The sequence below is a fragment of the Olea europaea genome, chromosome 4, assembly GCF_002742605.1.
Source record: "Olea europaea var. sylvestris chromosome 4, O_europaea_v1, whole genome shotgun sequence".
NCBI classification, from domain to species: domain Eukaryota; kingdom Viridiplantae; phylum Streptophyta; class Magnoliopsida; order Lamiales; family Oleaceae; genus Olea; species Olea europaea.
The window spans coordinates 11,493,532-11,520,056 of NC_036240.1; the positions used below are offsets into that span (position 1 = coordinate 11,493,532).

Consider the following 26,525-nt stretch of genomic DNA (forward strand, 5'->3'; position numbering starts at 1 on the left):
ATCACTTGCTCCAAAGCCAAAGTGGAATGCTTCTGTGAGCAGCGATTGAACTAGAATCAGGTTTTTCCTAAAATGGATAGGCAGTGGTCATTGGTCTGACTAAAGCAACTTGATTCCGAGAGAAACCACTTCGAGGGCCTTTCCAAACCTATATATATGGAAATTTCATGCTTATCTTGAGAATTTTAAGCTAATCCTGAAATTGCTCTGACTATGAAAATGGTCCAAAATGACTGTGATTAATTCAATTTTCAATAATTTTTTAAATTTTTGTGTGATTGAACTTGTGGGCATTTCGTAGACTTTCTGATTAATAGTTTGAACTTGATAGTAAACTCTAGTAATCCACTTAAAATGATGTTTGGTGAAGATTAAAATTAAATTTTTTAGTAGATTGTGATAGAAATTTTTGAAATGTATGATTAAAAATTGTGAGACCCATGAAAGATGTGGTTAATATTGATTGCTTTGATTTAAATTAAAATTGGATTTTAATCAAAACCAAACATGGGCAAAAAACGAAAAATGAGCGGAAATGTTTAGGAACAAAATCTAAGTTGAATATGAGGGGCTAGTTCAGCCTTATTTGGTGTTAAAATTTGAGAAAGTATGCATTGCATTTAATCTAGAAATTCTATGGTTTTAAGCTACTTTTGTAGATTATAGCTGGCAGGTATACGTAAGTGGGAGAGTGATTATCTATCGAACCAGCATGTTCAACTCCCGCAGCACCAAATTAAAGGTACAAGGTTCTTACCTCCTATCACTTTAGACTAAAGCAACTGCTATTGCACCTACTAAAGAGAAAGTGGGGTTTGAACCAGTAGAGGAAATCAAGAAAGATATCGAAGACCCCAACTCTAGACAACCATTCCAGTTCAGCCTTCTAGGTGCTAAGAAATTCACTAATTGGCTGATTATATCATTCTGACTCTTAACTCTCTTATCAAACTATTTGTTCCTTAACTTTTTATTGCGTGCTGATAATTTCAAGAAAGGGGAGTAGTAGATCTTAATGAGTGATGGTGAAATTGTGATAACAAAAACATGAGTTTTAGGATGCTTGAGTTAGGGAGGGCTGTGTGTGATATGTAAGAATTAATTGAGGGGAAGTAGTTCACATACTTTATTTTGCAAACACTCTACACATACTCACAAAAGTGATATTAAAATTCAAAAGATGATTTGAAATTAAGATAAGTCAAAGGAGGAGATTGTAAGTAAAATACATTTTATATTTTTACTTATTATTTATTTATTGACTTGTATAAATTAGAATGATTTTTAAATGTCAAAATATACGCCAAAAAGGTGTTCAACAAGAGAAGTCCAAACAAGCAAGCCAATCAGTCAGGACCGATTGAGTGCTACTAGTTAAATAGCTTTCTTGACTGCAAATTATAGGATTTCCACACCCTAAACAAGGTGTAATCTTTACATTCTATATAGTAGCATGTGTGTGTCTGTGTGTGTTACCTTATTGAACTAGTTTGATTGGTCAGATAATTAAAAGAATGATTATTTTAATAAATCAAAAATTTCCTTAATTTAATTATTTATTATATATCAAAACATATTCTATATATATGCAGAAATACATATTTACCTTACTGGACTCTTTGATTGGTCAAAAAATTAAAAGAAGAAAAGATTGTTTACACTAATTAAAACTTCTTTAATTTAATTATTGACCATATCAAAAATATTCTATATTATTCTTACTGTGCAAAACTTTCATATTTTAGGTAAGATACATTCGTGCATTGGAGGAATCTTTACATAAGCAAAGAAAATCATTAAGGGATGAATTAATGCTTTGAGAAAAATCTATCTACGTCCAGCGAGCCTGCAACAGCAAGTTCTATAGTCTTCGGACAATTTCTAGTGAATTCTGGCCGGCTGATATTGTATATCATGAGCATTCTTCCACAACAGTAAGGACCTTTCAAAATCCTAAACAACATACAAAAGGATAAATGGTCAATCAATAAATTAACGACTGTGTTCAAGAAGAAGGGAGGTTAGTCATGGATCAAGGTAAAAGTGTAACGTTGGCTACAATTCATGGAAAGGGGAAAGCTCAAGCCAATCAGAAAGAAAAAAGTAAAAAAACACCCCAAGCAGATATCAAGAAAGTGGTCAAGTATTACTTCTGTAAGAAGACAAGACACATGAAAAACGAATGCGCCAAATTCAAGAAATAGATTGAGGATAAAGGAAACAGAATCTCGTTTGTTCTTTGAATCTAATATGATCAATGTAAATATTAACACCTGATGAATTGATTCTAGATCCACAATTCATATTACAAACTCTTTGCATAGTATGAACAACCTAAGGAAGTCAATGAGAAGTGAACAAAACATCTTATTTGAAATAAGATGGGCTCACATGTGAAGGCTATAAGAACATGTGTTCTAAGTTTTAAGAATAATTTTATTTTAAAAAGTAAACAGGACCTTTTATGTTCCAAGTTCTGTACGAAACTTGATTTATGTTTCTAGACTTGTAACATTGGGACTTTTTTTTTTTAAAAAATAATGTCATTCCGTTTATTTTATGATTTTGATTTTGTTGGAAATGGTATTTTGTCTAATTGCCTTTATCATATTAATTTACAAGACAATATTATTTATAGTTAAATGCACATTCACACTGGTATTAAATGGTGTAATATTAGCGATGGCTCCTATATGTTATGGCATCAGAGATAACGACATATCTTTAGAGAAAGAATTAAAAGATTAGTAAATGATAGGGTTCTTAGTACACTAGATTTCACCGATTTTGAGACATTTGTGGAGTTTAGTAATGGAAAGCATAACAATAAGTCTAAGAAAGGTGCCAACAGGATTTCGAACATATTAAAAATCATATATACTAAAATATGTAGCCTAGATATGGGCTCAAATGGTCGAATATATTTCTTCAGGCATTTACCACTGAAGTAGAAAAATAATACCAGAAACAGATTAAGATCGTGAGATCAAATAGCTGTAGAGAATATTATTATAAATACACAAAAGATGGACAAGCAAATGGTCCATTTGCTAAATTTCTTCGAGCGTATGGGATAGTTGTCGTATACACCATGCCTGGTTCAATGAACCCGATTGGTGTGGCAAAAAGTAGAAATCAAACATTTTGGACATAGTGCGGAGTATGCTTAATAACTCCAATCTTCCTAAATTATTGTGGACTGAAGCACTTAAAATGCAGTGTATATATTAAATCGAGTTCCAACCAATGCAGTCCCAAGGATGCCATTTGAATTTTTAAAAGGTTGGAAACCAAATTTGCGACATATGTGCATTTGCTTATGCCCATTTGAAGTGAGAACCTTTAATCCATAAGAGAAGAAGCTAGACCGAATGGCGATTAGTGGATTTTTCATTGAATATGTCGAATAGTCTAAAGGGTACAGATTTTACTGTCCATCTCAAAGCACTAGGATCCTAGAATTAAGAAACACTAAGAGCTCGTTTGATTTGTGTTTCGATTTTCAGTTTTCAATTTTCAGTTTTCGATTTTAAAGGTCTTTTTCAAAATTTCTAAAACGCATTTGGTTTGAAATTTTAAAATTTTATTTATGACATTTTATTCAACAAAATTTAATTATTCGGTAAAAATAGAACAATTTTATGTTAATATATTATCATGTTATATTATTACATTTTAAAGTTGGTGAATCTTATAATATTTTTTCTCACTAAAAAAGAATAAATAATAAATTCCGTTTAAAATATATGAAACAAAAATAAAATGAAAAATTATAATGTTGACTGAGAATATTTTATCTATGATTACTTAAATAGTTTTTTAGAATTTTTATATAAATAATAATTAAAAGTTTGAACTATTTTTATTTATTATTTATTATTTTCATGATTTTCATTTCTTAGAAATTTTTATAATTAATAATTTTGAGTTTATTTTTCTTGATTTTTATTTTTATTTTTTGTTTTTCAAATTTTATTTGCGACAAGTTTATATTTTTATTATTTAAACAAAATTTTGTTTAAATGCTTGTTTTCCATATTTTGAGTACCTTCAGAATCTTCACTAAAAACACTCAAGATATCAAAATACATGTTGAGTTTTATATTATAAGTTTATTCTGATTTTTTTTTGAAAATAAGTTCTCAAAAATATCAAACCAAATACGTTTTCAGTTTTGTACAGCGTTTTACAAAACTGAAAACTAAAATAAGCAAACCAAAAGCATCCTAAGTTTCTTGAGAATGACTTGAAAAGTAGGAGTGATCAAGCACCATCATATAGAGTCTCAACCTTCTACCTCAAGTGACAAATTGATCATAGTTCAAAGTGTCACTCAAGTACAAACAAGCGTTGAACAACTGATCATTTAAATCCCACAAGATGTTGGCAACATTCAAGTAGATCAAGAAGTTCAGGAATTACCAGAGTCTTCTGAACAAACATTTGAACCACAAGCTTATCAAGAAGATGATGGTACAACATTACGAAGATCGACTAGAACACAAAAGTTAGTACTTCCTAGTGATTATGAAGTGTATCTACAAGAGCCTGACTATCGTATTAGATCGAAAATGATCCCAAATCGTTTTCACAAGCCATGAGTTGCAAAGTATCAAAATTATTGTACAATGTCGTGAAGGAAGAGATGAGTTCCATGAAAAGCAGTAGAGTCTGGAATCTTGTTGAGTTGTCTAATCGTGCAAAAGCCTTGGCTGTAACATTGAGAGATACAAGGCAAGATTTGTTGCTATGGGATTCTCTTAAAAGGAGAGAATCAATTATACGGAAACATTTTCTCTGGTATTTAAGTAAGATTCTCTACACATCATTTTGACCTTGAACTATAACAAATGGATGTGAAAACAACATTTCTTAATGGAGATTTAGAGGTGGACGTTTATATGAAACAACCTAGAGGATTCCCTCTAATGATATTGAGCACTTGGTCTATAAGCTCAAGAAATCTATATATGGTCTAAAGCAATCATCTTGTCAATGATTTTTTATATTTCAAGAAGTAATTTCTTCATACGAATTTGTTGAAAATCCCATAGACTAATGTATATACTAGAAGGTTCAATTTGACTCAATGCCAGAAAAATGATTTAGAAATGGAACAAGTAAAGAACATTAAGTATGTTTCCGTTGTTGGAAGCTTAATATATGCTCAAGTCGGTACAAGGCATGACATTGCATTTGTTGTAAGAATGTTAGAAAGTATCAAAGTAAATCAGGTAACAACCATTAGAGAGCAACAAAGAGAGTGATGAGATACCTTCAAGGAGCCAAAAATTCTATGCTTTTGTGTAAACGGGCGAATAATCTTGAAGTGATTTGATTCTTAGATTCAAACTTTGCTGGTTGTGTTGATTCATTCAAATCAACATCGAAATATTCTTTTATGATGGTTAGAGTTGTATCATGGAAAAGTGCCAAGTAAACCTTGACTATTGCTTCCACTATAGAAGCTGAGTTCATCTCCTGTTTTGAGGCTATTTCACATAATGTATGGATCAAGAGTTTCAAATTTGGGTTTAGAGTAATGGATTCCATTTCTAAGCCGTTGAGAATTTACTGCAACAAATCAGTTGTCGTCTTTATGGCTAACAACAACAAAAATAGTAGTCGAGTAAACACAACAAGATTAAGTATTTAGTCATAACGTAACATATTAAAGAAAAGAAATTTATTATTGAGCACGTAAGTACTGAATTCATGATCATTAATCCTTTGACTAAAGGCATTACCACAATTGAAATTCAAGAATCATGTAGAAAAATAGGACTTAGTTTCACAATGTAATGATATATACAATATTTGTATGAGACTCTTATTTACTGTGATGTTTTTTCATATTCATGTGCATCTTAATTTATTTGAGAAAGTATATCTATGTAAAACCAAGAATAGGACATATGATTTTTTGTTCATTAAGTATTGTCATCGCATAAAAAAAATCTTGAGGAACTAAGTACATCCTATTACATGAAAGGTAATACTCATTATTAGAAGACTCATTGCCATGATTCATGCGTTTGTTTCTTAATAATGACAACCGATGAGATTAAGTTAAGACACTAGATTAAGCATACAGACCAAGTGGGAGAACGTAATCGATTTATTTCTCATATAGATCAATTTATTATGGTCCAACATTTTTATGATGAAGCTTTCATGGATTTTCAATTTTAGAACGTTATCTATTGATTGGACAGGAAAAATAGTAATCGATAACAAAAGTCGTGGCTTGATGGGAGCTTGGATATATAAGGTAGTTTGGTCCATAAGCTCAAGACCTGCAAATATACATCGCACACCATCAATAGCAGAGTCATCCGAGAGCTTAGACGTACCAGAACCTACAGGAAATGAGCTTGTAGGATATCACTAGTGGCCAGAGGTATGTACCTGATCTATGGGACTTCGGTTCATGGATTTTCAATTTTAGAACGTTATCTATTGATTGGACAGGAAAAATAGTAATCGATAACAAAAGTCGTGGCTTGATGGGAGCTTGGATATATAAGGTAGTTTGGTCCATAAGCTCAAGACCTGCAAATATACATCGCACACCATCAATAGCAGAGTCATCCGAGAGCTTAGACGTACCAGAACCTACAGGAAATGAGCTTGTAGGATATCACTAGTGGCCAGAGGTATGTACCTGATCTATGGGACTTCGATTTTCTTGCTCCAATTTGTTTCAATTTATCAATATTTAGATTTACAAATATGTGGTTAAATAATGATTAGGATGAAAATTGGGTACAAAAGTGAAGGTTTTCAAATGAACAATTGCATTTTTGGATCTGAGGTGGTCAAAGAGTTACGTTTGTCAAAGAGATGGTGGTGGCGACGACAATTTGGTGGTGGTGGTGGTGGTGATGATGGTGGCGTGAGATGGGATGGGATGGGTTAGGTGAGGTGAGGTGAGGTTGGATGAATTGTGTTTGTAACTATTAATAATTAATTTGTTAAAATGTTTGATTTCTGACTAAGTACATAATTGTGACATACAAATTGTGTCTTTACAATTGTATTCTTATGTGATCAGTGACCAATACGTGACTTGTAACCATAAAATGTGCATTATCGTGATCGGGCTGCCGATTGTTCCACTGCATCACTATTAGGAAGCAACATTTTCTTGCAATTTCGAATATCATTCGAAAGATTGTTGGGTTATAAATAAATGAATATTTAAAACCTATCTATAGTAAAGGATCTACCTTAAAAACGCTAAAGATTTAGAACTATTTCAATTCTCGAAGTATTATTGATAAAAGTTCATTTGGCAATTTGGTTATTAGATATCTTTTGCTCTAGCGAATGAAGTTTGAAAAGTTAAGTTCTTGCAAAGAAAAAACTATTCATTATTAATTTATGTCAATAAGTAGCTTAATTTTGATTATAAGTTTTGGCAAAAAAACCTTGAGAAGGGAAATAAGTAGATTTGGCTAAGTCATTGATTAAAAAAGCATTACAAATAGACTTTAACTGCATATTTCATAGAGCTAACAACTTTTCAACCACACATTTCACCAACTTTTATTAAAATCTATTAAAAATCTGATTTTAATCTATATAAAACAGGGGCTAGCATTTTTAAATGTGTTGGAAAAAAAAATATTAGTAAAGTGACAGTCAACTAAAATGGCAACCTAAATGGATATGTTATATGGTCCAATTATAATTAATAGAAAAAGCTAGCAATTAAGCACCAATGTCTAATTCAACACAAAAGAAGTAAACTATCCTATTCTCATGGCAAAAAATATTGAATCACACACATGGCCTCAAGAACACAGAACAATAGCTTCTTGAAGCAAATGAGCAAAAATTATATATGCATACAAACAGCAAAGAATAGTTTGAGAAACAACAATATAGCATTGTCACACTGTTGACATCTATTTTCCATATCCACTGCTTTGGACAAAGATGTTCAAATAAGGAAATCAACGGCATTTCAACACTGTTAGGGTACGATTATCACAATTCTGGAGATCTAAAACAGCAAATGTATTCATGAGCAAATATTTAATACGTTGTTGGGCTGTGATGCCTAATGATCTTTCTGGGCTGTGATGACAAAATGGGTTGAAGCCCAAAATATGTTGTATTAAAACTAAGGCTCTTGCCCAATAACATGACTTGATCCACCCAGCCCAAAAGGTAGAAAGCGTGTTTTCTGGCAAGGCATTTTAAATGCAGTCCAAAACACATCATCTTCATTATTCTTGGGAGCCCTCGACCGGTGGATGAAATCCTGGTCAATGGTTACTTATCTGTGAGTATAAATATGCCTCTTGGTTGCCCTAATTGAGATGAATCGTCACTTTCTTTCTCTTGAGCAGCCTACGAGACTTCGAGACTCTTCTAAACCCTTCTTCTTCTTCGTGAACTTCCAATCTCTGATTGGAACTGATTTCTGAGTGATTCTTCTCTGCTTTACTGAAATACTAAGTGTATTGAAGGGGTTGGTGTGTGATTTTACCCTTGTGGCTTCCTTTAATCTGACAGAGGAAAAAGCCTTAGGGGTTGGGTGGATCGTGTGGGTCATACAGATGAGTACAAACCTGATTTTCTCTCGAGTCTAAGACCAAAACATGAAAGACCTTCATCTTTGATGCTTTTGGTCTGAGTTTCGTTGATCGGCTGGAAGTGGATTTGTTTTCTGTAATTTTGTACTAACACTTTTCTTGGTTGTTTTTTATGTTTGGGTTCATTACTTAGTGTAACAATGGTATCAGAGCTTTCGGCTGGCTCTTGTGGGTGAATTGAACCACGTTCTTGCAATATTAAGTAGATTTGGTAAATTTCTTGGAGTTTTCTTTCTGATAAATCGGCTTTTCTTGGTGAAAATTGCCTACGATGATTGGATTTGTTCGATCTTAGATATTGGGGACTCGTACCTTGATGAAATTCGTGTGTGGTCATGTGAAACGATCACCGCTATGGTTTAATTCTTCGAAACCTACTTTTATTGCTTGATTTCTTCTTATCTGCCTTTACTGAATAATTGTTCTTGCATTTGGACTTGTGTGATTTGAGTTAAGCTGCCTATACTTGTTATGTTGGAGTAGTGCAGTGTACTTGTAACCTGTTTGATCTATAAGATGACCACCACTAGCTTTGAACTTGGAGTCTTCAATGGAAAGGGGGATTTTCCTATATGGCAATAAAAAATGAGAGGGGTTTTAGTGCAATAGAAAGTTTCTAAGTCTATAACTGGAGAGTTTCCTGAAACAATGACCCAAGAACAAAGAACTGAATCAGATGATTTAGCCTATACCTCAATTATTCTCCACCTATCTAACCAAGTGTTAAAAAAGTAGGAAAATTAGAAAATGCTAAGACCCCATGGGAAAAATTAGAGGAGTTGTACTTAGTGAAATCTTTACCTAATAAGTTCTTCCTTCTAGAGAGGTTCTTTAGTTTTAAGATTGATCCAACCAAAGACTTGGATGATAATTTTGATACCTTTAATGAGTTGGTACAAAATATCACCAATGCTGGGAATGTAATTTCTGAAGAATATAAAGCAGTAACACTTCTTAATGTCATACTAGAGGCATATAGGGATGTCAAATATGCCATTAAGTATGGCAGAGATACTTTGACTCCTGAGGTTGTTATAAATTCCATAAGAAGTAAAGAATTGGAACTTAAAACTGAAAGACAATGGAAGGAATCCGAGAGTTTGTTCATGAGAGAGAAAACCAAATAGGTAAAATAATAACCATCCAAATCAAAATCATTCGGGAAACAACAACAGAAAGAAATTCAGGAGTAAATCAAGAACAAAATCAAAATCAAGAAATAAGAGGAAGTGCTATGGTTGTGACAAACTTGGTCATTACATAAAAGATTGCCATAACAAAAAAGTTGAACTTAAAGAAAAGAAAGTTAATGAGGGGAACGTAGTTGAGCCTGCTGAACCTAACACAGTTGATGTATATGTGGTAGCTCAGCAACCTGATCTGAAAATGGCAAATTATGCTCACAATAGATATGTACATGAGTGAATTTTGAACTCAGGTTGTACCTTTCATATTACACATGAAAGGTCCTGGCTTCAAGATTTTAAGAAGTTAAGAGGTGGTGAAATGGTGATGGGGAATAATATTGCCTGCAATGTTGAAGGTTTAGGTAATGTGACCCTAAAATTTGAAAATGGATACATATATACCCTAGAGAGAATAAGGTATGTACCTGAACTTAAAAGGAATCTGATCTCTACGGGAGAATTAGATGACCTAGGGATGTGTGGTAGGATTGGAGATGGGTTGATGAAAGTGATCAAGGGATCTCTTGTCATCTTTAAGGGTGTAAAGAAAAATGGAATCTATGTAGTTAAAGCTGAAACAGTACTTGAAAATAATGTTGTTGTCCCTAATACTGAATCTGATTCCATCCTAAAATGGCATAAAAGACTTACACATGTTGGTGAAAAATGCCTCACAATCCTATATAAAAGGGAGGCATTTGGTTAGGACCAAATATCAAAAATTCCCTTATGTGAAAACTGTACTTTTGGTAAACATCACAGGCTCCACTTTGATTTTGGAAAGCATAAAACTACCTCCCTATTGGAATATGTCCACTCTGATTTGTGGGGTCCAACATCCACAACTACCCAAGGGGAAAATAAGTACTTCCTCTCAATAATAGATGACTTTTCAAGGAAAGCGTGGATGTCTCTACTAAAACACAAATCTGAAACCTTTGAAAAGTTTAAAAGCTGGAAAGTCCTTATTGAAAATCAAATGTCTACAAAGATCAAAATTTTGAGAACTGATAATGGACTTGAATTTTGCAACTCTGAATTTGATAAATTTTGTGAACAAAATGTAATCCTAAGACACAAAACTGTCACATATACACCCCAACAAAATGGAGTAGCCGAGAGAATGAATAGGACCTTGTTGGATAAGGTCAGGTATATGATGGTGGGATCTGGAGTTCCTAAGGTGTTGTGGGGGAAGGCTGTTGTGACAGCCACATATATAATGAATAGAACCCCTTCTAGTGCTTTGGAAGGAAAAACACCTGAAGAGAAGTGGTCTGGGAAATTGCCAGATTATTCCCACCTTAGAGTTTTTGGGTGTACAGCTTACTGTCACCAAAATTTGGGAAAATTGGAGCCAAAGGCTCAGAAATGTGTGTTCTTAGGCTATCCTGAAGGAATTAAAGGTTATATATTATGGGCTAGAGGTCATGGGGGATATAAAATCATAACAAGTAGAGATGTTACCTTCAATGAGGATGAGATACCCTGTTTAGAAAAACAAAAGTCTACAGACCCTGAAAACCCAAATGTGACCAGGTTTCAGGTGGAGTTGGGATCTCAAATTGATTCTGTTCCTAATAATATGAGAGAAAATGAACTTACACTACCTCAAATTCAAACTGAATTAGAACATTCAGGTGTGCAGGAACAGGAACAAATTGAAATGGATGATCCCAATCAACAAAGTGATCTTAGAGACTATCAATTGACTAGGAATAGGTCTAGAAGGAACATAAGAGAACCTGCAAGATATGAAGACTATCTATCCTACTCTGTAATGTCTTATAATGACCTAGCTTATAAGGAACCTAAAACCTATATTGAAGCTATGAGTTGCAACTAGTTTGGTAAGTGGGAAGCTGCTATGAGAGAAGAAATGAGCTCTTTAATGAAAAATAAAACTTAGGATCTTGTGCCCAGACCCAAAAATAAATCCATAATTGATTGTAAATGGATTTACAAAGTGAAAGAAGGCAGTTCAGATCATGAGCCTGTAAGATTTAAGGCAAGATTAGTTGCTAAATGGTTTACACAAAAACAAGGTGTGGATTACGATGAGATATTTTCACCTATTGTAAAATACATAACTATTAGAGTCCTACTTGCATTAGTTGCGCATCACAATTGGGAACTAGAACAAATGGATGTAAAAACAGCTTTCTTACATAGTAATTTATATGAGACAATTTATATGTCACAACCTGAAGGTTTTGTAAATAAATCTAAATCTAATTTTGTGTGCTTACTTAAAAAATCATTATATGGTTTAAAACAGTTTCCAAGACAATGATATAAAAGGTTTGATAATTTTGTCATGATTGTTGGTTTTGTAAGAAGCTCTTATGATCATTGCCTTTACTTTAAGAAAATTTTTGATTCTTTAATATCCATTTTTCTGTTACTTTATGTTGATGACATGCTGTTAATTGAGCCTAATTTAAAACAAATAAATGATATTAAAGAAACTTTTGGAGCTGAGTTTGAAATGAAAAATTTGGGGCATGCTAAAAGAATACTGGGAATGGATATACTTAGAAAAAGATCACAATCCACCTTGATTTTGAAACAATCAGCTTACATAGAAAAAGTCTTATCTAAGTTTTCCATGCATGAATCAAAATCAATGTCTTTGCCCTTAACTAGTCATTTCAAATTAAGTAAAGAACAATGTCCAATTGATGAATTTGATATAAGGTACATGGAAAAGGTTCCATATGCTAATGCAGTAGGGTCTACAATGTATACCATGGTCTGTGCCAGACCTGATGTGGCTTATGCAATCAGCATTTTAAGCAGGTTTATGGCTAATCCTGGTCCTGAATTGCCCAATAACGTGACTTGATCCACCCGGCCCAAAAGGTAGAAAGCGTGTTTTCTGTCGAGGCATTTTAAATGCAGTCCAAAACACGTCCTCTTCATTATTCTTGGGAGCCCTCGACACTTGGATGAAATCCTGATCAATGGTTACTTATTTGTGGGTATAAATATGCCTCTTGGTTGCCCTAATTGAGATGAATCGCCACTTTCTTTCTCTTAAGCAGCCTGTGAGACTTCGAGACTCTTCCAAACCCTTCTTCTTCTTCGTGAACTTCCAATCTCTGATTTCTGAGTGATTCTTCTCTGCTTAACTGAAATACTAAGTGTATTGAAGGGGTTGGTGTGTGATTTTACCCTTGTGGCTTCCTTTAATCTGATAGAGGAAAAGCCTTAGGGTTTAGGTGGATCGTGTGGGTCATACAGACGGATACAAACCTGATTTTCCCTCGAGTCTGAGCCCAAAACATGAAAGACCTTCATCTTTGATACTTGTGGTCTGAGTTTCGTTGATTGGCTGGAAGCAGATTTGTTTTCTGTAATTTTGTACTAACACTTTTCTTGGTTGTTTTGTATCTTTGGGTTCATTACTTAGTGTAACAACATATGTAACAAAGCATGCACCAGCAGCTAGGAATTTGGCATGTGCGTATAATGTACCGTATAACGTGAATAACTTTCAGATTTCTCAACACCAAACAGTAACAGCAAAACAAAAGCAAATAAACTTATATCATAATGAAATGTTGGATTAGATCCACCTCCCTTTAAATGATGGGAATATTAGTAGAGACATTATATTTAATGTAGTTTTCAAATTTGATACTTATTTTAGGAAATATAATAAGAGTTTGCTTTAATAGATTTTATTAAATATTTTTTTACGTAGAATAAGATCACTGAGACCCTATATAAACTTTTGCAATTTGATGGACACGACCTTAATAATGAAATAAAGATATTTTCTCTCTTAAATCCTGTTTCCGTCTGTCGAATTCTTTTCCCTTTCTATCTCCCTCCTTCCAATTTCCCATCTTCAAAGCAAGCCGTTTTCCTTTGGCCAATTAAATTTCATGTTCAAATTCAAAATTTATACACCCACATCCTTAGCCACCTTCAACCACCCGAAAAATTCCACCAACCACAACAAATGAAAAGAAGAAAATCAGTTGACAAAAGAAGGATTTGATGTCATATGTTCAGTTTCATTATTTGATCATGAAGAAAGATTGTCCTCCTTAGCTATGAAGTTGCAGTTTATTACATCGGAGTCGAGTTCTCTCTACTAAAGATAAATAACCAATATCCTGTTAGATTACTATATGATAAATTTTCATGTTTAGACTCTTACTTTGAAGAAAGTCATTAAGCTTTATTTACTAAATTTTTTTTTTTTTAAGGATTTTATTATGTTTATTTACTAAATTCTCTAGGATTTGATTAGATATTTCCTATTTAAAATAGTTTTATAAAACCCTATATAAAAGGGGCTTATGCTTTATAATGGATCCTAAATTGATAATGAAATAAAAATATTCTGTCTTTTAAATTCGGCTTCTCTGTATAATTCTTCTCCCTTCTTCTATCTTCCTCCTCTTCTTCTCTTTCCCCCTCCTTTCAAGGATTTTATTATGTTTATTTACTAAATTCTCTAGGATTTGATTAGATATTTCCTATTTAAAATAGTTTTATAAAACCCTATATAAAAAGGGGCTTATGCTTTGTAATGGATCCTAAATTGATAATGAAATAAAAATATTTTCTGTCTTTTAAATTCGGCTTCTCTGTATAATTCTTCTCCCTTCTTCTATCTTCCTCCTCTTCTTCTCTTTCCCCCTCCTTTCTCTTTTTCTCTCCCCTTCTCTATAATTGTTTGATTGCATCCTACTTCAAAAATTCAAATAGAACAACTATAATAGAGAATTAACGAATTAGCTCCCGCATTGCAACAGGTATCGTCAACCATAATTGATACATATGATTCAACCTCAAGCACAAGTAAATTTCAGGTTCTTATTAGTATAACTCTGGAAATAATTGGAAATTTCAAGTAACAGCTTCAAAATGGTTCTTTTTTCATAATGGTAGTTCACATTCATATATAGAAAAGATGTATAGTACACTCTTGAGAGGTTCGGATTACAGTTATAAAACAAAGGCGAGAATATAACCATAAGATACGAACAGCAGATCATCTCGATGCACTTTAATCATAAAGATGAAAACAACCCATTAGAATTGACACAGAAAGCCGAACATGTAAAATGTCTTTAATATGAACAGCATATCATCTTGATGCACTTTAATCATGAAGATGAAACAACTCATTAGAATTGACACAGAAAGCCTAATATTTAAAATGTCTAAAGATAAGGTACAACAAGCTTCCATGAGTTTGTGAATACTTTGCCCTCCCCCAATCCACAAGGAAAAGAAATTGTATGACAGCCTATGAACGGACGGCATGAGTATCGAAATTAAGGATAGACTAGATAAAATATAATGTCGAAAACTTTAGGTTGAATTTATTAGGCATCTTTTACTGGGAAAAAAAAAGAAAATATGCAGCACATTTGGGTGAGNNTATTTTTTTTTTTTTTTTTTTTTTTTTTTTTTTTTGGGGGGGGGGGGGGGGGGGGGGGGGGGGGGGGGGGGGAGAGGTTGGAGTCGGGGTTGGTGGGAGAATTGCTTGTGCAAAATTGATCACAACAAATGCATCAAAGCACAAAGAAGATTGTTTAAATTTAATCATTTTTACGTTAATATTCATCCACATTTTTAATAATTTCATATTAAAATTATAAATTAAGCATTTCTCTTAACCTCTTGCAGATAATGTTTTGCAATGAGTGATCAAGGTGGTACATCTGATGGTTTAGAAATACTTTTATGATTCAAATAAAGCACCACAAAAACACTAATAATTTCTTTCAATAAATGTAAACAAATTTCTATATTTAACCGTGGTAAGAAATACAGGGAAGAATCTTCCCTGAAAGATTCATCACAGTTAAAGCAAAAGAAAAGGGATACTTACATTCACAATGCATCATGTCTCGGAGAAAGATCGTGATCTGGAAGTGAAATTGCATTTCCTTCTCTGTCATTTGATTCCATCAGCATTAGAACAACTGCCCGCATTGTTGGTCGATCGAAGGGCGACATGCTTGTGCACAGCAAAGCAATTTTTAATACATTAATCATGTGATTAACAGTACTTTCATCATTCAGATTCAAACGGCTATCAAGTATCCTGGACGACAAAGAATGCTTCCTAATATAATCCCTCACCCATGTGACAAGATCACCTCCTTGTTCTAAAGGTTGTACTGGCATTTTTCCAGTTAGCAACTCCAAGAGGACCACACCGTAGCTGTAAATATCGCATTTTTCTGTAACTTTCATGGTGTATGCATATTCTGCCAGGAAAATAAAAATAGAAATTAATAAGATTCCTAATAACATTTAAGTCTAATTACTTTCTAAAATAACAAAAATGTTGAACTGGGACACATGCAAATTAGGGGAAAAAAATTAGCTAATAACATTTTTCAATATAAGGAGTATTCAGTTTTGGAGCATCTCTAATCTATGAAGCGTAAAATATATTCTTTACAGTTTTTTTCTCATTGATGGTAAATAGAATGGTATTATTAGCCAAGCACCGTAGAGATAGATAAAGCTTCCTTCTCAGAATGGAAGGTGGAATATTTCATAATATAAGAAGTTCAAGCACACAGTCTATCTATTTTTATCCATTCTATCCTATCAAAGTCCATTTAAAAATTGCACCAACAAATGCAGATATGTCGCACTGCCTTCATAGATCATGACATGGTATTGTCCAGCAAGAAAACTTGTCAGATATGTTCATAGGTGCTACGAAGGATTCATTAACCTAGTGAAATATTGAGATGACATGCTGAGAGAGAAGGGCGATGAGAGCTCCATGACTCCTCCAACATTAGATCTCTTCTAAGAAAGCTCTTTTGAAGCGTACTGTTCCACAATATAGCCAACTACACTTTCAAGAAAGGGCAACTTTGATGATGAAATGGTTCAAGTCGCTGATAATTCCAGTCTCAGGGTAAGCACGACATGAATGGGCTGTGCTAAATTAAGATGTGGATGAGCAAAAATGCTACTCAAGATGGTCCATGCCAATACTCATAAATATTAAACTGACTCTGTCACGACTCCTCATAAGAATTCTGGTTCCTTCATAGATTCAACGCTTGTAAATTTGATTTATGTAGAATTCCATTTCATTGCCATTATTCATGGTAAAATTCACACTCTCAACTAATCTCCCAATGAGAAGATGACTCAGAGGAGAAAAAGAGATCCAAATAAGACATTGTGTGACCCTTTTTAAGGGTCCACATGCACCAAGGACCTGCCGAGATTCTTTGGGGTTGCAGGAACAAAAGACCAAGTAAGGCCGTTTGGGGTCCACAGGCAAACTCAAGATCTAGCCCCCGTTTGGCCTCCATTAATTTTCATTCCATTTTTCTCTCCCCTATTTTTAACCAAACAATCTTTCATAAAATAATATTACATGTAAATCGAAAACTTTTCCTTCCTTTTCAACCACTCATTTTTCAAAAAAATATTATTCCACCCATTTTCATTTCTACAAAATGGGGGCCAAACGGGGGCCTAGTAAGATCTTTGAGGATCTTAGGCAAAGTAAATATACGACCTAACGAGATCTCAAACAATCGCAGACAAACCATAACACCTAATGAGGCACTGAGTATCCTAGGCAATTATAAGACCTCCAAAGATCTCCAAGGAACCAAGCAAGCTGTAACACCTAGTGACCATCCGGATGTTCACAGGCATGAAAGACCCATACTTGAGGATCCCAGGCAAATGATAAGACCTACCGAGATCCCAGAGGATCCCATTCAAACTATAAGATACAAAGAGATCTAAGAAACTATTAAGCCCTAAAGAGATCTAAGATCTCCAAGAGTCCCACACAAACAGAAAGACTTAGTGAGATCACTATTAGAATTAGACTGATATTGGCATTAAACATATTTTGACAAAGGTAAAGAATAAATATAGATTTTATTCTGTTACTAATAAAGATCATCTTACTGTAGAGCATACATACAGTGTTGTAGTTTTACTAAGACAAACTGTGATATCTCGAGATTTGATTTGTTTAATCTTATCCAAGACAGATTGAAATTTTCAGATCCCATATCTCATCCTAATGCACTAGGATCAACTACATCGTCAAGTGAAAATGGACATAGCAAGATATAAGTCTGTTCATAGATTTACAAGAATTTAGATTCCAATCTATCCAATTTATTCTATGATTTTCCGACTTGTTAAGCGATTTGAAGACTGTCATAACACAAGCACACTTGGAGAACAAGTTGACCAACAAAATTTTATTCAAAGGCAAGCACAAGTTTTGTCACAAAAAATCACTTGTAATTCGATTAAGTTGCAACTTCTTAAATTGTTTTACATACCACAAGAATGATAACGTAATAAACCCAAAAAAGATATCATCAAAAATTAACTAGACCAAGTAAGAAAAACTAAATCAAGTCCTAGTTCTATAGATGTGGGTTCTTATTGAGGTATAGCATATGGCTGCTCAACAAAGATCAGAACATCAACAATCAGAGAAGAAGTTCCAAAACTAATCCAGATATTATAACATGATACAAAGAGAACTTCACAACTTTCTAAGATATAAGATGATAAATCTTAAAAGTGAAGTTAGGAGTACATTACAAACTTGAAAAATACTTACTAGTCAACCTGATAAAGGGAAACTTAAATAATTACCAAGTAAAAAGCCTTTAGTATTTTTCCCGTTCAACTTTGAGGGTGGGGAGCATTAAATGGTATAAAGATAACATTACCAAATAAAGACCACTTTATGCACTACTAAGGGACAAAATACACATTTACTGGATGAAGACCACTTTATGCGCTACTAAGGGACAAAATACACTTCGTATAGACATAGCATTTCGATTTTTTGAGAATCAATAAGAAATAAACTATTATTATAAACATGGATATAAAAGTGATTGTTATCATGCAGATGGACAAGAGTTAACTCACCAGGGGCTATGTAACCATATGATCCAGCAACAGCAGACATAGACTTCGACTGAGGCATGTCAATCACTTTCGCCAAACCAAAATCCCCAACATGAGCTTCAAACTTCTCATCAAGAAGAATATTATTGGGCTTTATGTCGCGATGGACAATCTTTGGTCTGCAGTCATGATGTAAATAAGCTAGGCCTTCAGCAGCTCCAAGAGCAATTGAGAACCGTGTTGGCCAGTCTAGGTCACAAGATTCCCCATAAAGAAATTCACCCAAGCTACCCCTTGCCATGTACTCATAAATAAGGAGATTGGAACCTTGGTGATAGCAAAACCCATATAACTTGACAATGTTGCGATGCCTAATGTTTCCAAGAGTTAAAATCTCAGCTCGAAAGCTCTTCTCTATGTTATTACCCTCTCTATTAGATGCCAGCTTCTTAACTGCGATTATTTGAGTGGATCGCAAAACTGCTTTATAGACTGTCCCAACTCCTCCCCTTCCAATAACATAATTATCATGAAAATTGTTTGTGGCCTCAACAAGGTCCTGAAAAGTGAAACCCTCTTTTGGATGAAAATAAATATCAGAATCTGGGGATGAAATGTCCACATCTTCTTGTAATGACGCAGCCATCTCGACTGGATGACGCTTCATAAGATACAATATAACTACAATTAGAATAAGAGACACTCCACCAATGACAGCTGCAACCATTGTAATGACCTTTCCTTGACGAGCATCTGAACTTCTCACAGGAGGAATTGTGTCGAAAGGTGTCGACCCACTACAATTACCGAGCGGCCCACCACAAAGCCCTTTGTTTCCGATGAAGCTACTGATACTCATGTTCTGAAACAACTGTACAGAAGGCAATGGGCCAGTTAAGTCATTGTATGAGAAGTTGCAGCCCAGTAAACTAGACAGGTTTACAAATGTGCTAGGAATTTCACCGCTCAAATGATTGTTGTTGAGCAAGAGATATTCTAATAACATAAGGTTTCCAAGCTCCAGCGGTATTCTCCCAGTTAAGTTATTACAACTAAGATTCATTGCAATTTGCAGGCCTGAAAGATCACCCAACTCCTTTGGTATCTCGCCGGTTAATAAATTTCCACCCATCTGCAACTCTGTCAAATGAGAGAGCTTGCCCAAAGACTCTGGAATATTTCCAGAAAGCATATTTTCTGAAACAATAAGACGTTCAAGCAGTGAAAGTGTCCCTAGCTCAATTGGTATAGCATCAATGAAGCTGTTCCGGCTAAGATCAAGCCTTTGCAGAGCCTTGCAGTGAAAAATTTCTGGTGGGATTTGCCCAGTGAACAAGTTCGACGAAACATTAAAAGACACAAGCTGGGATAGATTTCCTATCTCCCTCGGCAACTCAGATGTGAATTGATTTCCTGAGAGATCGAGCCTTTGTAACTTTTGGCACGTCCCAATCTCTTGAGGTATTGGACCATCGAACATGTTCAGACCCAATTCAATAGCAGCGAGATTCGGTAATTTGCATAAATCGGAAGGGAAGCTTCCAGTTAGTCTGTTACCACTGAGACGAAGCTGTTGCAAAGATATGCAATTAATTATGCCACCTGGGATGTTTCCATACAGTTTATTAGACTCAAGATTCAGCAACATCAAGTTAGAATGCCTACAAAGGTGAGGAGGAATTCTTCCAGTGAGGTCATTTTCGGAAAAATCAACCACCCAAAGTCGACTGTAAAGCCCAAAACTCTGAGGTATGATACCACTCAAAGAATTAGAAAAAAGTAGTAAATGATATAATTCAGTAAGATACTGAAAGCCAAATGGAATTGGGCCTTTCAAGTGATTAATCGACAAGTCTAGCTTCGTTAAGTTCTTCAAGCTACTAAGCTCATTTGGGATAACTCCAGAAAGCTCATTCTGGAACAAGTACAGTAAATGTAGACCCTTTATCTGACTTAACTCCGTTGGAATTTCTCCTGTCAAATAGTTCTCCGAGAAATCGATTTCAACTGCCTGAGTAAGGTTCCCAATCTCCCTGGGAATTGTTCCGTTCAATCCATTCCGGTATAGGTATAACCTTTGCATAGACATGATGTTCCCAAGTTCTGCAGGAATATCTCCGACAAGATTGTTCTGGTATAAAGCAAGCATCTCAAGATTTGTACAATTTCCAAGTTCCTTTGGTATAAATCCAGAAAACTGGTTCTCCCATAGAATCACTTCTCTTAAGCTTTTGAGCATACCGAGTTCTTTAGGTAGATTACCTTCTATTCTATTTTGAGCAAGACCAAGAGTTTCCAGGCTTTGACAATAACCAATCCCTGTTGGTAAGCTTCCAGAGATTTCATTCTGACCAGCTCGAAATGTTCTCAAGTTTCTTAAGTTGCCAAGAGACTGAGGCAATGGACCCGTAAGATTGTTTGTGTACGCCACGAAATTAACAAGGGAAGAAAGTTTCCCAAATTCCTCAGGAATTGAGCCAGAGATCTCATTGTTGCACAAATTGAAATCTTCCAGACAAGAAAGATTACCCAATTCAGCTGGAATTTGGCCATTAAAATAGTTATCATTCAAGAAAAGAGTTTCTAGTTTCGAACAATTTCCAATTTCCTTGGGAATATTTCCTGTGAACTTGTTATGAGAAATATTGAGATAAGTTAGAAAGACCAAACTGCCAATACTAGGGCTCAAAGTCCCTGAAAGATTCCGCAAACTCAAGTCCAGAGACCATACCACGGGAGCATAATCCGAGGTGCAATTCACGCCTACCCATTCGCAGGGTGTCGTAGCATTTGGATTCCAGTCCCCAAGAGAGTTAAATTCATCGACAATGTTTCTCTTCAACTCAAGGAGGTAGATTCCGTCCGCAGTCAACCCGTTTGAATGACAAGCCAGCATCAAAGCTATTAAAATTCCTACTAAACCCAAAAAAGGACATTTCTTCAATCCAACCTCCACAGACATCATAAGAACCTTAACTCTGTCAAAACTATGATTGAGACTTTAACTCACTGGATATACAACACCAAAAGTTGTTATTCCCAATTCTCTTAAAAGGGTTTTCGAATTCAAAATTGGGCCTATAAGCTGTCAATTTCAGAAAGGATCTCAGAGAAATCGAATTATGAAAGCAACTCGGCAGAAAACATTCGAGGAATAATAACCATGATATGGGTCCAATAAATTTGATAAAAATCCAATTCAAAAGAGTGATGGATTAATCCTCCATTTCACAGCAGCCCACAATTCAGAAATCCAGTCCAAAAATTTCAAGAAAAGTATACTGCTGAACAAAATGAAGAATTAGCTAAATATAGGAGACTGATGCAGAAATCAGGAATATCAAAAATAAGAACATCAAGAATCAAAACCTGAACAATACCTTTAAGTCCACCAAAAGTCGAAGACTTTCTGAACAGAGAGGTTCATCAGTATTCAAGTGATCCCTTGGGATGATAAGAGAGAAAATGTCATGGAATCCTAAAAAATGGCAGAATATTCAAATCAACATATAGGATTTGGGCATGAAAACTAGAAAAGACTCAATTGTTATTAAAATACAAGCAGGCCCAGAAAACTAAGTGTGTTGAATCAAATCGTTTTCTTATATTTTTGGAAATTATATAGTTTCGAAAGCGAAAGGACAGAACAAAACAACTGAAAATCCTGGAATTTCCATTAGAGCAAAAGGGCCTTCTTCGAATGGACAATAACAGGAAAAATCTCTCGACCAACTTGAATGGACGTTTCAGAACAGAATCCCTTTACTGAAACTCAAATGGCCGACAAATAATGCTTCCACCATAAATCTTTCTCAATTGTTCATCTGTTTCTTGAATATATACATATTCATCATGAATTGATAAGAAATAATCAAAAAATTGTTTTCCGCTAAATCTTAAACTCTTTTCCTCTATGTAAAAAGTGGAGCCTTTTTTTAGTGCCTCAGCCTGTGTAAAGGTGAACTTTTTAGGCGAGAATGAAAAGTGTTTTTTCTTTTCTTTTTTTTATTCTTTTTTAATGGTTGGCTGCCGAATTTGAATAATGCTAAGTCTACAATTGACATCTTTGTTCATTTGGCTCCCATTTTTTCGAATGAAAATAAGTGGAATAGTATTTTTTTTTTAAAATAAGAAATTAGAAAATTAAATAAAAATTTTTTATTTACATGTAACATTATTTTATAAAAAATTTTGTAATTGAAAATAAGAAAGAGAAAAATAAAATTTATTTTAATGAGGGCCGAACAAGAGCTAAATTTCATTCGAAATCAAAAAGTGTTACGCAGGAAAGTGAATTTTTTTTTTAAATAATCCAATCATGTGTCGCAACATAACACAATATCAAATATAGGCCCCGTTTGAACCACATTATTATAAAAATAAGAATGAAAAATATAGTTATTATGGATCCCATACAATAGATAAATTTTCAAATATGATGACTTGATGTGATGGATAATGATTTTATTTTTCATTTTAATGAGTAAATAATAAAAAACAAATAAAAATATAATGTCAAAAAGAATGTACATGTGTCGAATTTTGCACACCAGGGCAAATGAAGTCAGATATGATGAATGCTAATCTGTCCCTTTCTCCATTTTTTATTTTATTTTCATATATATATATATATATATATAAAGTGGGTTGGTCGACTTTTGAGGGGGTTTAGCACTGTCTATTCACGAAGGTATCGAGATGATATTTTACACGTAAAGTAGGATGGTACATGTATATGAGAATAATGAAAAATGAGCTAATTCTTCCTATTTATTGTCTTTAACAATCCTATCACAATTTTTTTCCCTCCAAATCCATACTTTAGGTTGTACAAACTGAACATTGCTACATGTACATTATATTATACACTTTGAGTTACACTTTACCATTTGACATTATCCTATTATATAGTTTATAATTCAAACAATTTTTTATTCAATTGACATTTAACAACAATGTAAATGTCAATCAAAGTGTCAACAATCAGTGTACAAATAGCAAAATCCGTACAAACTAGAGTACTAATGTATAGTGCTGATGACATACCTATGCATATTATGTTCAGTTGATCACTCAATAGCGTTATTGAAAATAAAATATATGCGGTGGCTAATCTGGGAGGACTAGGCTGTGCTACAATTTTGTGTAAAAAAATTTCTTTTTTTCTTCTTTGTCTATCTTAAAACCATTCCTAGATCCACTCCCTGAATAAACGTGTTTGATAAATTGAAAGAAGCTACAATCATGTTTATTATACTATTTATGACATGACTATTGAAAAGTCAAAAGTTGCTTGTTAGACTAAAAAGTTGCTTTCGAATGTAATTGAATAATTTTCTTAAATTTCTTTATCTCGTTAAAAGAGTTTTTAGGAAAAAATTGATCTAAGGTAATTTCCCTCAAAATCTCTTTTCTACAAGAAGAAGAAACAAAAGCAAAAGTTTCATTAAATAGACCTTAATATGGTATAATATTGTGTACGATATATGTATTCGAGCTTTCTTATCAACTTCTCAACCTATAAATGGGCATAAGGAAAATATAAAATCTTAATAAGATGCCCTACACAAAGATTCTCATACGAAATGAGTGCATTTGACATAAAAAGATCCATTTTATAATTATAATGGCTGTCCCATGAACAGCATTGGACATAACTAAAAAGCCATCATAATGTTCCGAGTTGGTTTAGATATTAAATAATTAATACACAATTTTATGTGAAATATATAGCATAAAATTATCACAATTCTAAAAAGTAAAAAGGTAAAGTAGAAAGCACCTCTTGGAATTTCTTTTTATTTTTATTTATTTAACTCATTACTATATCTATAATTTTAAAACAATTTAATTAAAAAAGGAAAAAGAAAAATCAGATATCCACTAAAATTGATCAAGAAAAATGAAATTATGGGTAAATAAAGACCAAAATTGTTTCGTGCGGGTTAGTCGCTAATAATTAAAAAAGGATCAGACGATTGTGTAAGGGACAAACCTCCTGAAACAAAGTCCCAAAAAGGGACATTTTTATTGGCGATGACTTTACAATTGGAAAATAAAAACAGAATGCCTCCAAGGGGCGCAAGCACACGAGTTACTGTAAAAGAAGTGTTTAAATCTAAACTAAGAAATTGAAAGTTACATATTCTCTGTTTGAGAATATTTGATTCGAGGTCCTCTGCTCTATTTCTTTTCTTCCTTTTATATTCCCTGAATGATCTTTTCGTGATCAACCACTTAAAAACTGCTTGATCGCTCTATAACTACCCACTTTCCTTGTAGTGGCCAACTTGTCATGAAACTGCCTTCTCTAACTGCTGTCATAACTTTTGTCGTTCAACCGTTTTCAATTAAATTCCTTGAATCGTGGAACGTGATAGGACTACCCAATAACTGCTTTATTAACTGCACTTTTTGGGTAACCATAACATCTTATGTTTGCTAAGATGCTGGGTGACTCGAATGTTTGGACGAGAGCAGGGTCACAGCTCTGGGCGACTGCATGGCAATTCATTCGCTCAAATCTTGGGCGACTTGCAACCTTGGGCGATGGTATTACCACATTCATGGGCGTCCCTATTTGGGCCTTTATCTTACATTGCCTGATTGGGTCGTTCTTTTGGGCTATTTGATTTTGGGGGTCTTCCAATTGGGCTTCATTCCTTAGGCTATTCGAGTTAGGCTGAACTTTTTGTGTGTCAACAATTACCCCCTAATATGGCAGAATTAATACCAATTATTAATTTTTTGCCTTATTCACTTTGTGTTTCCCAGCAACATTTGAAATTCCCAAAAATTTCAATCATTGTTTTCTTCCATAGCCTGAAAAGGTGCGACGTTTGCAAACCTTTATAACCCCCAAATAAGCTATTTCATTGCACCACTAAATCACGCCTCATTTTTTTGCGCCTCTCTCGCAATGTTACTGTTCATCTCCTTGCTTCTCTGCTACGTAACTCTGAAAAACTCTATTTCGTCCTTAATAGCTGCTTCACAATCCCAGTCTGGTGACTCCTTCAGTTTCGAAGACTTTCAGAAACTCCTTACTTGACCATATATAACTTCGAACTTCCTTGCACCGGCCAATGTCAAACTCAATGAGTTCTATCTAGGTCCTTTATTCAACAATGCCGAGGCCATCGAACAAGCGGCAGTTGGTCAGCTATTCCTTTGTACTCAGGGCCCTCCATTTCTAAATTCTTTGCCGCTGGAGCCACTTCGCAAAAGAGGTATTTGCACTTAGCCTAAATCTGATGTCATTTTTTGTAGATGGCATGCTCGCTTTGTGGACCATGGTCCTACTAAGGCAATTTTTGATAATGCTAGGATTTCTGATTTGTTAGAAATCTCTCTTCAACCCCCTATTTTTGACACGGTACTTTTTCCAATCGCTTTAAATTTTTGGTCTTCTGAGTATAATACTTTTGTTTTTCCTCTTGGTCTCATGTCCATTACCTTAAGGGATGTTGGCCTTTGGGCGATACCATTTTTCCTGGTATTTTGATTTCTGGTGTCGCCCCAAAATTTGGTAAAGGCCTCACCGAGTCTTATTCAAGCATGCAAACCCTTTATAACCACTCGAGCGTTGAGGCTTCCCATACTGAACGAGTGGTCTATCTCCTGATTTGGCTTTGTAAATACATTTTGTGTGTGCCAAGCATAAAGCCCTCCTTGAGCTATTTACACATAGCGCACGAATTAGCGCGTGGTAGGCCTATGAATTTATGTTCTTTTTTTTAGCTGCCCTCTATAGAGGCATGGCTTCTCTTCAATCCCAATTGAAGAATAGTGCATCTCCCACTGGCAGTGGGCCTCTTTGCTTCGCTCAAATGTGGTTGAGAGT

At 34.4% G+C, this 26,525-nt stretch overlaps 1 protein-coding gene across 6 annotated transcripts; it reads right to left on the reverse strand.

Moving 5' to 3' along the window:
- Window positions 1-1,750: 1,750 nt before the first annotated feature.
- Window positions 1,751-22,665, reverse strand: LOC111393632 (probable leucine-rich repeat receptor-like protein kinase At2g33170). 6 transcript variants are annotated; one of them, XM_023019264.1, is made up of 4 exons: window positions 22,063-22,665; window positions 18,704-21,963; window positions 15,645-16,026; window positions 1,751-1,953 (listed from the first exon to the last, which is right to left on the reverse strand). In XM_023019264.1, exons 2-3 carry the CDS (start codon window positions 21,645-21,647, stop codon window positions 15,647-15,649), a joined length of 3,324 nt encoding a protein of 1,107 aa, XP_022875032.1. In that variant the 5' UTR covers window positions 21,648-21,963; window positions 22,063-22,665; the 3' UTR covers window positions 1,751-1,953; window positions 15,645-15,646. The 6 variants fall into 6 exon arrangements, with proteins under 6 accessions (XP_022875032.1, XP_022875033.1, XP_022875035.1 ...); XM_023019265.1 differs by lacking the exon at window positions 1,751-1,953 and adding an exon at window positions 14,604-14,811; XM_023019267.1 differs by lacking the exon at window positions 1,751-1,953 and having other exon boundaries at window positions 15,398-16,026; window positions 18,704-21,311; window positions 21,414-21,963.
- Window positions 22,666-26,525: the final 3,860 nt, after the last annotated feature.